General features: G+C 37.3%; 1 protein-coding gene across 9 annotated transcripts in view; it reads right to left on the bottom strand.

Annotated features, from left to right (window-relative positions):
• The window catches only part of TRPS1 (transcriptional repressor GATA binding 1), a 214,762-nt gene that overhangs the window by 134,987 nt on the left and 62,366 nt on the right, over positions 1 to 17,409 (bottom strand). For all 9 annotated transcript variants that reach the window (XM_086879996.1, XM_086879971.1, XM_086880015.1 and 6 more), the window contains one exon: positions 13,484 to 14,087. In XM_086879996.1, coding sequence (XP_086736122.1) covers positions 13,484 to 14,087 — 604 coding nt within the window. The remainder of the gene's footprint in view (positions 1 to 13,483; positions 14,088 to 17,409) is intronic.

Below are 17,409 nucleotides of genomic sequence, written 5' to 3'. Positions count from 1 at the left end.
TAAGACATAAAAAACAGCAAGAAGCTGTTCTGCAAGCAGCAAACCATACAGTAATATACAGTAATAAGTGGCTGTACTTGTTGGGGCCTAAAGCCTTCCATAAGCACTCCCAGGAACATTTTCCTTCATCAAAACTATCTGAATCTTCCTTTTACTTTGCAGATTTCTTGCTGTCACAGCTATCACTTCCGTATATCTGCAAAAAATGTCAACTGGTTAAGATGTTCCTACTGTTGCAATAACTTTCTGCCAATGTCAATTCCAAATGTAAAATGGTAATTGGGTTGTGAAAGATTTGTTATTTATGGAATTGATTAGCTTTTTTTAAATGAGCCCATACATAACCACACTGAGAAAAGAGAAGGTTCCTGCATTGTTCATAGAATTTACAAGTCATTATAATGAAGAGCAATTTTAAGAAAAGCAAAAGATATTTACAAAAGAAAAAACAATATATAGAACAATTAATGATTTTGAGTATTACTTTCACTTAAAGTACATATAGAAATTCTGTGGTACATTCTGATAATTAATAATCCAACTGCAGCAGAAAAAATGGGCTTATCTTATTAAAGAAAATCAACAGTTCAGTAACATTTTTTATGAAGACATAACTCATGTTTAAGAACATAGCTTGTGAATATTTTTAGCACTCTCTGTTCAAAACAGATTAATGGAATCAATGAAAAATAAAGTACGTGTCAGTATGAAAAAAGTTACAGAGAACTAGGGCTGAAAGGAGTATTTATTATAACTCAACTAATCAAGGTTCCATGTATTTAAGCACTGATTGAGACCATATTACCCATGAAAGCAGTATACCTACTGAGAAGCTACTGCAATTTGTACTTGCTATTTCTCTTTCAAACAGAGAAACTCTAAATGCTTCATGAAAATGGACAAACCTGTAGGAAGCATTAACTAAAAGAACAAAAACTTCCATTATGGACTTATTATTTCTAAAGATAACCAGAGCTTATGTGAAATAGCTATGGAAAAAATCCAGGGGACAAACTCTGAACCTGCACAAGCAGGTCTGGTGAGAGAAGGCTGACAGACAATAATCCAGAGAAGTTTAAGTACCCCTTTTTCCCTACCCAGAAAAGTTTTGACAGATTTGTTTGTTTTTATGTCGGAAATTGCAGTGTTTTTCTTGGAGTTTCAAAGGAAAGGGGAAATTTTGACTGAAAGGAAATATAATTTTAATTAACCCTTGTTAGTAATGTTAAAGTCTTTTTTTCTTTTTATGAGCAAAAGAATATGCTGATTCCTGTTTCACACAGTAAGAAGTAAGTATATCAATTTGTTTTTTTTAAGATTTAAAGTGGGTTATTTTCTAACAACATTATTTATAGGCTCAAATCATTACAGTTATTTTGGAACAAAAAAAAAAAATCATCATTATGAGATTGAAAGCAGATTCAGGTCAATGCAGTGTAACACTTTACACAGCAATCAATAAAAATGTCAATACAAACAATTACTAAAGGCACCATATGACATTCCAATGGGGGAGAGGGAGGGAATCCTTCATTTTCTACTTAGACGCCTTGCTTCCTTTATCAGCAGATGGCAAACAAATTACTAGTTCAATCCATATGTCTGTATCTGATAGACAGTGTTTTACAAGTCTGAAATTAGTTTGAAACATTTTGCAGTTGGCCAGACTACAGAGGAAAACAGGATAACTTTGTCTATTAATGAAAAGTTGGTTTTGTCATAACAAATACTTCCACAAGCTACTACCCATCCAGACTCATTCAGTCGCTAATGGAATTGTACCCAAAGACATAATCTGTGTTTAACAGACTAACAATTTGTAGTTTCACCCATTCTGTTATTCTGCTGTGCTCCAACATGTCTCCTTCCACTAGCTGAGGTTTACTAAGTGGTGCTGATGAAAGCAAGCAAGGCCATGAGAATATTTTTGGTCGGAAGGGTATCAGATGGCGAGGGCCATTTGTGTGCAGGCATTCCAGAGCAAACCTGTCAGAGCACAGTCTGCAGACCAGCACCCTGGCTCCAACCACGGCACAGATGCTGAGAAGAAGATTCAGACACTTTTGCTTAATCTCTCCCGATCAGAAAGCCTCCATTTGCAATGCAGACAATGTATATTTTAGGAAAGGCAGATCAGAAAGCCTAGACAGTTTTTATAACAAAATGAATGGTTTGGTAAATTTCCTTCAAAAGACAGTTCCAAATCTGGAGAATTTAATGACTTGTATTACAGTAAACTGTGAGTTCCATAAAAGATTGAAGGGGGAGAGAGCCAAACCAAGCTAAAGAAGACAAGGAAAGAGTGGTTTCAGTGAACTTGCTTTGCAACCTGGCAAAGCAAAGAGGGAAGCAGACCTATACTGATAAAAACAGCTGACAGCAGGGGTCTAGGGGCATTCACAGGCAGGCAGAACACCAGGCACATCCAGCAGCTCTCCAGGCACTTGGGAGCCCTTTGGTGTGGACTGCTGGATGAAGCTCCAGCTCACTTACCAGTGCTTACAAAATTTAATTTGTTTGCCAGGGACCAACAGAACTAGCATAGATAAAATATTTCTCAACTCAGTGTTTTTAAAAATGTTCTTTCCTTCCAACAGTGATGTACCTGGGGGACTGGTGTCCAAAATGGTTTATGCTTCACCTCTTAAGGAGGGTATCACTAAGAAAGCCCTCAAATGATTTTAGCAGTGATTAAGGTTTCACTCCAAACTATTTGCTCATTGTAATAATCCATTTCAGGAAAAGCTTTGTCTAGAGGTCTACACCAATGCCAGTTTGGGACAGTGAAGTTGAATGCAACACCTCTCCCAAGATGCACAAATTTGGTCATAAGGATTGATTAAAATGTGAGAAGTCATTAATGCCAAGAAACTGAGGGTCCAGGTTTAACAGACATCAACTGACCTCTTAATTTTTTGAAGTCCCTGCATCACACATTATCATTGTTATAGATAACCACTGCAAAGACATCTACCCTTCAACCCTTTAGCTTGCTATTAGAAGGCAAAGGCAAATCAATTAAGTGATGATTAAGACCACAGTCTTAAATGCATGAAAGATATATTTAAAATTTCTGCTACGCAGAACATAATTTTCTGTAATGGGAAAGTCACTAAAGTTGTAATGCTCTTTAAAATATTAATATTTTTACTTTAAAAATATTAATATTAACCTTTTTTGCTCTTAATTTAAATAATCTATTTTTTTAAAATTTAATTCTGATTTTTAACCTAATTTAAAATTAGTAAACATACACATGTATGCACACAAACATACGTAGGTGCCAAGATGTTTACAAGCCTTGAAGCCTACAAAATTTTAATCATGTTTTCCATTAACTCTCCCCACCCCTAAAGGCCTGCATAAAATAGAGTTTATGAGAATCTTAAACAAAAGGAAATATTTAAGTTTGTAGCACACCTCAGTCCAATATAAATGGGTTTCAGTGATACACTAACAAGTACTGTGCCATCAGTGGAGAGCTTTATGGATGTTTTGTCTTCTTCATCAGCTGCAGTGAGTAATGTCAAAATAATCACCACAGGATGAGTCCATAACTGAATTGTGAAGAAAACATTTTTCTCAAGAAACAAGTTGACTAAATTTATTCTGCACAATGTGAACTTTTAAACAGGTCTGGAATACATCCATTTTGGGTTGGAAGACGAACTGCCATGAAACATTGGAAAAATATAAAATACAGCCCAGTATTTTCTAACTCAAAAGCATAAATCCGTGAACATTAAAGTAGTTGCTATCAGAAAAAAAACAAAAAAAACCCTCATAAATATGTAAAGATATTATTCTCCATATGTCTTATAAAGGGGATAATAGTGGTATATTAAGGTTTGCTTTGATTTGTAAGCTTTCACCTTGTGGAGTTTGCCCTACAGCCTTTTAGTCATGTACAGACTGGAGAAGTGAGAGCTTTGAAGTGCCCAACTTCCAGTGAAGTTACTAACATTTTTTAATAAGTCTTAAGAGGTCTGTGTGTGATTTACTGTAATTTCAGAACAAGCTCAGAAATTCACCCTAACTTGGAAAGAATGGGAGAGTCATTTGAGCATATTATCACTGTTAGGGCAAGGGGGGGGAAGAGAGGCATGAAAATAATCTGGAACGTGATCAAGTCAAATTCAAAATACTGTGTATATAAATGTTATTACTGAGAACTTTAAGGGCAACAAGACAGTTTTGTATAGATGAGATTTTTTTATTTTTTTTTTTTGCAACCAGTAAATATAGTTTAAGTGATTCACAGCCAATTTTTATAATTGCAATGAAGCAGCTGTGATCAAACTCTATTTGTAGAATCATAATAAATTTGCCCCCCATCTACTAAAATTAGTTCTAAGCATCCAAAATTCCCATTTGAACATCTGACTGAACAAAACAGGCATTGCTCCATGCCAAAAACTGGAGGAAATAGACCTAAAATATGCCATTTTCTCACCAGAAATTGTAGGCTCCCAGAATAACATGTGAATTAAAACTCATTTCAAGCTTGTTTGCACTGCTCCTCATTCCCATTCACAGCAAATTTCTTGACAAACGTTCTGATTATTTCTCTTTTTTCCTCACTTTTTAAAATTTAAATACAATTTTCAAATCACAGACAGTCTTGCAAGGAGGAACAGCTGATAGTACAACTCATCTGAAAACAGAGAGGGTGGAATTTTACTCTCAGTAAGAGCTGGAGGCAACTTACATGATTAAAGACTGCACTGTAAGCCATCGTTTGAAAAGACTTCTTCCCATAAGTGAAAATGTGCAGTTTGCAACCATACACATCAGAGGCACATAAACCAGAATGAGGTCAAACTCAACCAAGAAATGCAAATGTCTCGCTCCAAAATTCCTGCTTTAGCTTTTTTTTTCCACCCCCCCCAAGGATGAAGAAAAGAATAAAATTTTAATAAAATTGAAATTAAAATTTAAATGTGCTTTTTTCAGTTTTCCTTTTTCATTGGTACTCTTGAAAGTGTTTGCATCATCACACTCAGAAGATATCCACCAATACTGATGCAGGATGCCTATGAATCAGACTCTTCTTGCTTTGACAATCATAGTACCATTGCACAACAGAGTTTAACAAGTCTCTCTTCACTCTTGCCCTTTTAGATGGGAAATTCCCATTTTACAGACAGAATTGGGAAACGAAGGTCTAGAACAGCCAAGAAATCATAGGAAATTAACCATCTAACTAGGACAAACATGATTCACCAACCTGAGATTGGAAAAATCTCAGGCAGACCAGGGATACAGAAACTCAGCAGAGATTTCCAAGGCTGTTCACAAGCTGCCTGCAATGCTGCACAACCTGGGTGCCACCACCTCATTTGTTTCAGAAACATAATACTGTATACAATGCAAAAAAATACATTCATCTTTAGGCCAAAAAATATATCCTATCTGAGCTCTAAATAATGTTAATATGCAACAGGAATACATGTATTTATAGATTTATATTTCATGCACACAATTATATCACTACGATAATGACTGTAAGATTTTCTAAAACATATATATGCTACTAAAAAAAGTTTAGAAAAACATCAGCAAGAATCATTTATCCCCTATAAAACCTCATTTTAAAAACAGAACTTGGTAGAAGAAGTAAATTAATTATATTAAGCAGGAAATTGTTCACTAAATCAATTGGGCTACATTAGAGACCTGAAAATTAAGACTAGGTGACCATATGCATACTCTGAGGAGTGCCACGGTAACAAAAGACATTCCAGAAAATCTTTTTCATATCTTACACACACACATACACATATGTATATTTCTGTTTCAGCACACATCTCTTCATCTAACAACTATTTTCCATTGTTGGTCTTTTTACCTGGCTGTATTATCAGCCCTAGATACCCCCATGACAAAAATCACAGCACGTATGTGCACTGTTTATTCATAAATCTCTTTATAAGTCCTTACCATTTTAAATTTATTCAGCTGTGGATAGCATCTGGATTTCTTCAAATCAATTATAATTACAATGCTCCCTTCTTAATCCAATAAATTAAACATTTATTTGCTGTCTATCATAAGATACCTCCTCTAAAAGAGTGTATTTATTATGTCTTTTAATACATATAGAGGATCATCTGAAATTCAGTACAGACAGTAACTGCATTTCCAAATGCTAGAGGTATCTTCACATGGATTTTCACTGTTCAGCTCCATGGCACTTCAGGCAAAAATAGAATTATGTACAATCCTTGCCTGCATTCAGCTGTGAAATTTAATTTTCCATTGAAAATCTACATGTTAGCAGCAAGTTCTGTCCTCAAGCATGAATGTGTGCTCCTTATGGGATCCAGTTTGGCAAAGATTATCCTTAGTTTCTAAATACAATTGAAGCTTCCATTTCACTTCAGGTACACAATCTATTGCTAAGTACTATTGCCAATACAGAATAATAACAGCGCTGTATAATGGTTATAGTTGCACTTTTCAAAACTTTGGTAAAGCTCAACCAATTCTTTAATTTAGTCATCATGCAAGAAGCTGCATTACCTAGTTCCCAATTTAAACAAGGCTCCCCATTGACAGTTCTCTGAACTGTTTAGACTGGAGGGAGCTGCTGTTGCGCTGTTTGCCTTCGCAGCGCCCACAGCTGCGCCCCACGCACGGCTGCTTCGCCCAACCTGCAGCCACTATCAGCACAATTTAAAACGAAAAAGAACCATCAGGAATGTATTTGAAGATGGTAAAAACGATATTTGGTAGCCATATCAGCCATACCTACGAGAAAGACAGTGCCTCGCTGCATGTGCCCGGTTCAGGCTGCGGGTCTGGGCTGGTCCGGGCTGAGCCAGCACGGAGAGCTGTGAGCCCCAGCCCAGGGCGAGGGAGGCCTGGCTTGACCTGCCCCACACTGAGGGCTCCTGCCAGGCTGGGGGACAGTGCCAGGGGCCCCCTCCATGCCCAGACATCCAGGCCAGGATGTGTGCCCAGGAACCAAGGATGCTCCCACCCTCGTGCCGAGTCCGATCCTGCCCTTCCCCAGGGCAGGGATGGCACAGAGCAGCTGCCACACGCACCAGGTTCTCTTCAGCCAGCAAACCAAGCCCAGGTGCAGGCATGTGGCATCCAGGTCAAAACAGACCCTTCTCACTCTCACCTACGGCAGGACAGCGACACCGGAACAGAGAGAGCGAAAGAGAGGTCTTCCCACCTGAACTAGGAAGGAGCTAATTTAACGTGACCATGATTGTCAATCTGTTTTGGCCCCTCTGCTCAATGCAAGAAAGCACTCTTTTGTTCTCATCTGCATTACGATCTCATCTATCCAAATGCAGCAGCTTGTTTTAAATCAAGAATTATCTCGGTTCTCCCTGCTTGAATCATTGTTATTGATCATAGCAACTTCAATAAACCCTTCTGCTTACCCAATTGCCTGGGGGCCCGTACCCATCTCCCTTTGTTCCACATACTGATTCACCTTTTCATCAAGGATTTTGACGTAGCTGCTGCCCTTTTGCATTATTACCATGCCCCACCCAAATAATGATTTTATCACTTAATTCTCCACTTAATTCTCTTCCAGACCACATTTCGTAAAAGGAATAGAAAAAAAAGAAAAAAAGAAAGAAAAAAAAAAAAAAAAAAAAGAAAAAAAATAAATAAACCCTATGCCCTGCCGGGTGGGTAAACATGGATGAGGTGGGGTTGTCTCACCACATGACAGACACACCCCACACAAAAACCAGAAACATGCCTTTCATTGGGCAGGTTAACATTTTTCTAAAAGTTACTTTCTAGTCCTATCTGATCACTGTCAGGATGAGTAATGCAAAACATTCAATTTCTTGTGGGTTTGGTTCCAGTAGTTACTAAAAGCAGCCAAGTACATGTTTGTTTCTAAACTACTTGAAAACCTTCAGAAAGTTACTTTAGCTTCATTCCTGAGCCCTTCACCAGCACAGGGATTTTACCCACCTCGGTTTTACACAGTAAACACAAAGCTTCAAAACCATTTATCTTCAAGCACTAACTTTATTTTCTCATTTTCCTTGTTGGAGGATTCTTGCTATTTTCCAGGATGTAGTTAAATGTAAAAAAAGTAGCCCACTGACTCCCCAGGCAGAGACTTGTGGAAACAGGTGCCTTTAAAAAAAAAAAATGTAAGACTTTGTAAGCTCTCTGACCTGCCAGAGCTCTGTGCATTAGTAACACACAGTGCCTGCTGAGTTCCCCTCGGCTAATTAGAGGACCCGTATGGCAATGAATGGCCTTGACTATAAATACTTCCTGAAAGATCTCTAACAGAGTCAGAGGAAATGGGAAAAAAATGAGATGCAGCTACAGAGAAACTATTTCAGATGTTTCTTGTTTAAAGGGCTGGTTTTGCTTTCCTGAAGTTGCTTAGGGATGACATGCAGTAATCCAAGACCTACACCAACTTAAATATAAGAAGTGTGATACAATTATATGCATTGAATTTAATTCTGTAGATACACTATTAAGATGCTGTTATGAGAAGGTGGTTGGACGTGGGATACAATGCCAAAGAACACAAAAACTTCCATCTGTCACCCTGGAGGGACCACTGAAAAAGCACTCTGTATGCTTGAACCTTCTCCTGCTGCTTCTTGTGCTCCCACTAAAGGCAGCAGCAACAGTATTTCTACCAGCACCAGAGAGGCAGGTTTTACCTCAAATGTATCTTATCCTTCTGGCCAAGAATTGTATGTGCTTGGAGAAGTCTTTTGGAAATCACAAAGGACAGCTCAGCATTTCCACTGCTTTGCAGCTATTTGGCATCCAGCTCTGTGGATAACAGGAGTCAGTACCTTGTAATAGGAGAAATGAGGATTTGCCACTAGGGATTGTGTCTCATATTTACCACACCAATATTAAATCAATTATAAATAGATTCAATACTTATATACCAATTGCTTATTTTTAAATTAGCTCTGCCAATCACCCACATAGGAGAATGCAAAACAGGGAGAGAGGAAATATTTTTTCTAATTTCCTATCTCCCCCAAATTTAAAGCTGTATGACCAGCTTTAGCCAGAACAGCATATGAAATACCACAAGTGCAAATATCACAGACAAAAAGAAAATAATACTCTTCTCAAAGTAAATGAAAACTTTTTTAAAATGCTGTGATTTCCTGTAGTGTGTAAATAGTTTGATCATTATGGTGCAAAATAATCTCAGTTTAATAGAAGAGTCGATTTTATCCTTTGCACCATATAAAAAGCTCATAGCAAAGGTTAACATAACCACAGTTATATATTTAAAGTTAAAGCCAGCAGTATGCCTTTGGTAAAAATCCACAGTACTTCTGCAATAATGTGACAATCTCTCTCCCTTTGATAGTACACAAATCCCTCCACGAACTATGATTAATACACAAAGTAATCCTGCTGTCTGCGGGTCCATGTGACCGCACAGGACAGACACACTGACCTGTGTAATTACCACATCTCTGTAAGCTAAAATACAATGTCTATACCAGTATCTTTAGGTTGGCTAACTAGGCCTGTGTATAGGTCTGAAGGCTCAGGCTACAATTCCCCATTTTGTGGAAAACTTTCTACTGCAGTGTCCATACAGACCAAAACAGGACACTTCATTTAAAATCAGTTTAGCAAAAAGTTCCTGCTGTCCAAGATCTGCACTGTCAAAGCATTAAACAATCTGCCTGGCCTGGAGTCTGCTGGCTGCCAATGTGCTACCCAAAAAAAGGAACATTTTTGCATCTCAATAGACCTTCCAGTATCAACAAATCTTTAAACTAGAAAATCAGCTACTCTAAGGAAGAGCAGAAATAATGTCCACATTGTACCATGCTGAGGTACATTTTTGGCAATTCCCATTTGCAAAACATACTGATTCACTGTAAGTACAGCTGCTGGAAATATTTTAATAAGAAAAATAAATTAAAGCTACTCACAGAAGTGTACCAAGCCCCTGAGAAAGATTCTGTTACACACAGACACACAGCTTGGAAGCATTCTCAGGGATAAAGGTGCATCCACTGCACATATGTATTTGCATCCTCTCCAGCTCCCGAAAGCTGTCCCAAAGCAATTCAGTCTTTTAGATTCTAAAAACGAAAGAAACCTTACCCCAGTGCCTCACACAAACAATCTACTGTAGCACAGAGTCTGGGGAAGGACCATGGCCATCATGTACAGAAGGAATGCAAGAAACAGGATATAAATGGCTTAGACAACATCCAAAGCTGAAAATTACTCCAAGGAATTCCCAAAACTTAATTCTCCGGTAAGCATTAATAAGTTCTGTGGGCTATGGTATATTTTCACCCTTTCTCCAGTTGATTTGTATTATCTCTGATATTTTACAAAAATGCTAATCACTTTAAACTTGCAGTATCAACCTGTATCTTTTTGAAAAAATATGAAAAGCCTAATCTCCACTTTGCCTTCCCCCCATCGTCAAGAAAGTAAAAAATTAAAACCACATGGTATTGCTGCTACTGTCAAATCATTACAAATAATTTTTAATAAGGACAAAACACTTTATAAGTTCTGAAGATCCAGTATAACCAAAGGGACACATTAGGAATTTTCCTTTTCAGTTCATTTCTCAGTGTTTATTCACTGAGTAATCCCAAATTTTTGGCTTCCTCTGTGTCAATCTTCAGGGGGAAAAAAATGAAGGTGTCCACAGTGATTTTATTATAGGTTTTGTTTCCTAGTCACCAGTCGTCCTTGGATACAGTGTTGTGCATAAGCATTCATTATATGACACTAGAAGGATGTATTGAGTTAACGCTTTGCTTTCAGAGAGGACCAACTTTTAGACAGCATTAGCTACTCCTACTAGCTATTTCAAATTAGAAAAATAAATGTAGCCAGAAGTAGATAATAACAAGAGATTTGCTAAACAACAAAGCACTTGGGTTTGTTTTTATTTGTTTCAAATGATTACAAAAATTAGCTTTTTCAATAATGGATGGTAAATTCTTTTCTGAAGAATTTTTATTTCTCTCTGAGCTAACTGAGCTTCCAGGACTACATATCTGTATGTTCTAAGCTCCCAGTGGTCAAGCTGACCATCCCTTTGTCTTCTTATTTATGGCTCAACTACTGCATCCCATAATTCTGTCTGCAGAAAACTAAATCAAGAACAAATTAAAGGAGTTGGGTTTCTATGATCTTTCTCACAGACTGAAAAGAAGAAGGAACTAATATTACTCATGGAATCACACTCCTACATCTCCTATCCTTCAGATCACCCCTTACCTTCAAGAAGTTTCGATTCTCATTTAGTTTTCTCTATCCATCAATCATGATGAAATATGTAAGATTAGGGACTCTGTTCAGCAGATGAAAACGTTATTCTACTTTCCCTCACTTTTAAAAAAAATATTTCAAGCTGACAAAAACAACTTGCCCAATTTTCAAAGTAAAAATTAAAATATTATCACTAGCGAAAACACACAAACAACTCCTTGGCACAACAGAGTTCAAAGAGTGTGGCAGCTAAAGGTGTACACAAAAGTAACTCCTGTTTGAAGGATATTGATATGGTTTTATCAGTCACTATAAACATGATCTTCTAAGAAATCATTATAAAAAAGTAGGGTTGTACACACTTTAAAATGCAAGGAACTAATTTATATGCATTATTAAGATAGAAAAGTAAGACTTTTTTTTTTTTTTTTTCATAAAAGTATGGACAATACAGGTTTTTCATACCCAGAAATGATCAAAGTATTTCCAAACTGGAAAAAAAAAAAAAAGTATATATATATATATATATATATATATATAAGTGGTTTTGCATAAAGACTTTAAAAAAGCATCTGAAGTTATTTTTAAAAAGGGCATAAGAAGCAGCCAGCATACAGTTTCCCATTCTATATTCAGCAGTGCCTAAAACAGGTAATATAATGGCCTTATTCTACTGTTTACGAAGATTTCAGGTCCAGCTACCGACCAAATTAAGGCCTTTATAGAGCTGATTCTGCATACTACCATGTTCCTTTGCAGATTTTTGTTTGGTTTTCTTTCATCCTCTGGCAGTCAAAAAATAAATGAAAATATTTGAAAAATTGAAAATAAATGAAAATAATTTGTACTCTGATAAACTGCAGATTAAATGGCTCCTCTGGTGAATCTGTCTGCACATGGCTAAGAACCCGTAAGAGCTGAAGTGGGATGTAACTAACATCTTCTGTACAGCAGGAATTCCACTGTTGCACAGGTTTATGTATGTATTTTAATACATATTTCCTAATGGAGGAGAGAAATATAATCCTGCCGTCCACAGTGAGCACACATCCAGATTAGCAATAAGGAACCATCATACTGCAACTGCTTCTCATACACTTTAAAATCTAAGAACAAGAACTAAGGCACAAAAGTTCGTGGTCCCTCTAAACTGCATGCAGGGTATAAATTACAGACACTCTATTTTATAACTGCAATATTTTTAAGACCACTGACTTCATTTAAAGCAGTTCTTAAGATTTCTATATATACAGAGACAGATATACCTGTGTATAATCTTAGCAGACCACAGCAGAAAACATTTATCTTCCTTTTTACATGTTGCACATGACACGTTACACTAATTGATGGTATAGTGATAAATGCTGTTATAAAAGACAAAAAAGGAAACCAGCTGATCACTTCCATTCTAGTGAGCTTTGTCTGCAGACTGACTGCTCCTGTGGCAAGTTTCTATAAATTCAGATACGGAGCAGCTCATGAAAACATGTGACGACTTCAGAAGAAAAGCATTTATATCTCTCCCTGTTCAGCTCCTAAGAATGTGAGATTTTTTTCTAAGCACAGTTTTCTCTACAGTGGGAGAAACATGTCTTGATGGAAGGAAAAGTTCCTTGTATATAGATTCTTTGGTCTTTTAAAAAAATAGGAATTATTTGGTACGACAAATATTTGCCTTATCACTTGAGATCCTTCCTTTTCTTTTTTTCTTTGTCTTTTACTTCCAAGACAACTAGAAAAGTGTGAAAATTGATATATAGTTATGTTGCTGCACAAAAAAAAAGGTTACTTTTTATTAATATTTAACTCACATTTTATATTCTTAGATATGCAGTAATATGAAATCCTGCTTAAGTGCAAACTGTCACACCACCACAAAATTTAAGAGGTGATTAGTTGTTTTAGTGTAACAGATGTGCAGCCTTCTGGGGTTCTAAACCTGCCTTCTTCAAATGCATCACCAACCTGCACAATTAGCAGGAATGATTAAACAAAATTCAATCAGAGCTAAATAGCAAAAGCTGAAGCTTACTAATACTCCATCAATATATAGATTGTTTTATGTGAACACTTTGGAAAATTTACCTGCCAGTTTGGCTCTAAAAATTTGAGTCTTTCCTCGACTTTTTTTTTTTTGTTTCCATGCCCTAAAAGAACTCCAACCACGTTTTTCCAGACCTGAAGAGATCATTTGCACAGCCAATCAAACATGACATACTTGCAATCATAAAAAGTAAGAGAATTAAAAATAAAAGTTTCCTACCCGTAATAAGGACTGGGATTCGTCTTTTGCCTTGCCATCCCCGGATCCAGAGTAGGGCTGGGTGAGCTGCCCGGCTTTCTCTGCTGCTCCGGCTGGGACTCCCTGCAGGAAACCCTTGCTCTCCACTGCCAAGCCATAAATGGGCCTTGCAAGATGGGCAGCTTCTACATTTGGACTATCCCTTAAAGGCTTTGGCTGCTCTTGGCCAACAGACACGGGGGTCAGTAAACCTAGACTGGTCTGTGTGTATGATGGGCTCCCCCTCAAAATGTCTGTTCCTCTCCAGGTCACATTGCGAAGATCATCACTGGGACTGTCAGTCCAGCCTTTCTCCTTGAGCACTTCCTTATCTTCTATCTTTTCCCTCTTCACTATGCTGTCAGATATGGGCTCCCCTATTTTGGGGTCTGGATTAATCAGACTGTAGACCTTAAGGTCAATTTTTGGCTCTTCCTTGATGGACGAAACGCCATGACTGTCCTCCCCGTTGGCTGTAGTGATGTCCATCTCCTGACAGTGCACAGTGTTGAAGTGCTCCAGTAGTGACTGAGTGTCAACAGCTGTGAAGCTGCACTGACGGCATTTGTAGCAGTTGTGTACTCGCCTGGAAGAAAACAAGAAACACATTAACATGAGAGTCACCCCTTGGCCTCCCCTCTCATAGTGATTTTAAGATTAAGAAAATAAATCAAACTTACAGTATAACCCTCTCTAAAAAAAGCAAGCAGGTTTACTTTGGTGTCCTATACGACGGAGTAAAAATTCTGCTGATTTTTCCCCGCATGCCTTGCCATGGCCTCCTATTGTTCTTTCACACTCCATGGCATTATTCTAAATTTCGTAAAATTTTCACTGGGATTTTGTGTTTTACCTCTTCAGTTTGCTGCAATATACTTTCACTTTTTGCTGCAGCACAAACACTAAAAAAATATATTTTTCAACCAATATCAAATAGAAGAGGACAGTTCTCTTGTTATTAAAAAAAAACACTTTATATAATATATATCTATGTTAGAAAGTTAAAAAGTGTTAAGAAGTCCTTTACTTTCCACCAATTCCATATATTTTAGCTTGACAAAGATGATTTTGAATGGAGCTCTGGTTAACTTATGGATAAGAATACACCAAAGGACAGAAGATTGTACACAGGAGACAGCACTGCTTGGTTCTCTATGGACATTTTAACACAACTTAAAAAGATGCTGCTCTAAAGATAAAGCACAATAGCTGGCTGTGACACTACAAACTGCGTTTCCTGTCAAATATAGAAATTCTTGGGTAGGAGCTGTGGAACAGAGTGGAATAACACGCCTTCCTGTTTTTACTCTAAAAGCCTATAAAAAGTACTGCATTACTAAATTATGTAAAGCATATGTTGCTACATGAGAACAACACATTACTCACTTACTGTATCTATCATAGGAACAGAACACTGTTTATGAGTTCTCTAACGCCATTATGAATTTCAGTTCATAGCACAGGAGCGGTCAGAGCCCTCCATCAGGCTCCGTGTCCCGCTGCGCCCGGCATCCTACCAATGCAGAGCAAAATGTCATCCCTGCCCTGCAAAATGTACAGAACTCTGTGAGAGCTTCTCCCTACAGACACACTCACACATCCACACCCCAGGCAGTCCGAGTCACAACAGTGTCTTTAGCCAAACTAAAAAAATGAGCCTTTCACTATCCACACAGGACAAAACTTGTATGAGAAATCTGTTACTGCTCTGACTCCAATTGTTAGAATTAAGTCTTTCAAGGCCAAATCTTTGTCTCGGTGAAGTTGATGGCAAAACTCCCATTGACTTCAGTAAGAGCAGGATTTGGCTCTTGGTGCATCTGTAGAATTGGAATGATACACAAAATGTCCCTTTTAGACTATGATAGTTTAAAAGGGACAACTTGCCAAACTTATTAAACCCCCTTGCCTTCCTTCTCTCCTTTTGTTGGAAAAACAAACCATATGTTATTTACATTGTCTGATTTTCTTGCAGTTGTGTCAGCGCACAGACATGAGTACACATTCAGATTCATGCCTTTCAGCCCTTGTGCAATATCAGTTTTCTTTCTGTCATGTTCTGTATTTATATTCATTTTAAGGGACTAGATGGTCTTGTTCCATTATGCAGAAAATAGATTCAGTTATTCTCCACACAGCCTTATGGCAACAAAACCTACTTGTGGGAGAGCAAGTCGTGGGTTAAAATCCTGTTCTGGCCATGTTCCTTTTCCTTCATTCTACAATTGTGTTTTATTAAAATCAGCTTGTCTTTCAATGCGACACTAATATATTCTCTCTTGCAACTTAATTCTTTTCTAAACCAAGCCTTAATTCTCTTCTGAACAAAAAAAAAAAAAGAAAAAAAGAGTGCTATCTGATCAAAACCATTTTATAAATACAAAAAGCCAAGTTATAAAAAGGGTCAGCCCTGTAAAGGTGGGATACCATCAGAGAAGTCCAAGTTAGACAGGGGCTAGTTATCTTAAAAGCCAAGTTAAACAAGACACCATTTGGGGCTAATGGCTCAACCACATACACTCCCCATGTGAAAGTTTATCAATCCTTTGGGACACTACTTAGCCCTAAGTGTCTCTTGTTTAACTTGGCTATTTCAATAGCTAACCCCCTTCCTAACTTGGCTCTCATCTACAGACATCACACCTCCAAACAGCTGATCTTTTTCTGCCTAACTTGTCTTTTTTTTTTTTTTATTTTTCCATTCCACACTGGCTGAATGTTTTTGATCAGGAGCCATATACACCACACTTCTGAGGACACAAATAAATGCTGAATACTAGATGCAGTTGTAACCACATGGCTGAAGCCCAGTTAAAATCACCCTTATTACATTAAAGGTTTGTTAATTTAAATTTCTAATTGGTTCAGAGACAGTCATATAAGCATTCTTTCATTCTTCTATCAGACTATGATAAGCATTGTGATATGGAAAACATGAAGACATACTTCAGTAGCTAGTAACCCAACAGGCTTTTTGTCTCAGAACCTACACTTTTCCAGTACACATTAAAAATCTGCCATCAGCACTATAAATCTTCATACTTCACATGGGTTTGTCCTGTGTATTATTCTATCCCCAAGCTCCAAAATGTAAGCAAAAGTTTGGAACTGTCCAATATAAGTCTTAGTCCCAAATAATAAAATAGTTACTATCATCAGCTATCAGAAAACTTTCAAAAGTTGGAAAATTATTCTTTCTCAGAACAAGGCATAAAAAGAAAATGTTTTCTTCTCAGTTTTTACTCCACCCTGACAGCAAGCAGGGAAACAAATTGGCAATGTTTGATTTCTCTTTTACTAGAAATTAAACCTACTCTATGGTTCTAAAAGCCCAAGTTATATCTAGAGATGTGTACAAAGCTCTCCAAGGCTAAGCAACAAAATTTTAAAAATTCCAGTTCGCAAAGTACACAAGAAGCATTCCTGTGCATTACTTCAAAGTTACACTTTACAGCTATACCATCTGAAACTCTGAATTCGTCTGGTGCAATACTGTGTGTTGATATACAGAGCTGCTCTAAAAAGAGGAAAATCTTGGTATGGAAGAAAGCAATGTAAATGGATAAGAAGGCAGCACTCTTCCTTCTTTGTTATTGCTCATACAGCCCTCAAGAACACTAACAGCAGGCCCAAGCCATACCACTGGAAATCTCTGCAATATGGCATTTGGCTGGCAATGTCATCCCATCCACTGAGGTCACTCAGCATTATTATTTTCACTACAAAAGAAAGCAAAGACCTGATTATTTGTGGACATTAAAACATTTATAGCCCAATCTCAAGATTAAATATCAAGAAATTCAAGCAAAACCTTTGCTGCATAGTTACATTCTAAGAACTTTAAAAACTCTTATCATTATTTGTACCAAAAAGTACTTGAATTGGGTGCTGTAAGATACAAGGATTTT

Source organism: Cyanistes caeruleus, chromosome 1, assembly GCF_971803275.1.
Source record: "Cyanistes caeruleus chromosome 1, bCyaCae1.hap1.1, whole genome shotgun sequence".
Taxonomy (NCBI): domain Eukaryota; kingdom Metazoa; phylum Chordata; class Aves; order Passeriformes; family Paridae; genus Cyanistes; species Cyanistes caeruleus.
Note: the sequence above shows the minus strand (reverse complement) of the source record. Positions and strands in the feature narration are given on the sequence as shown.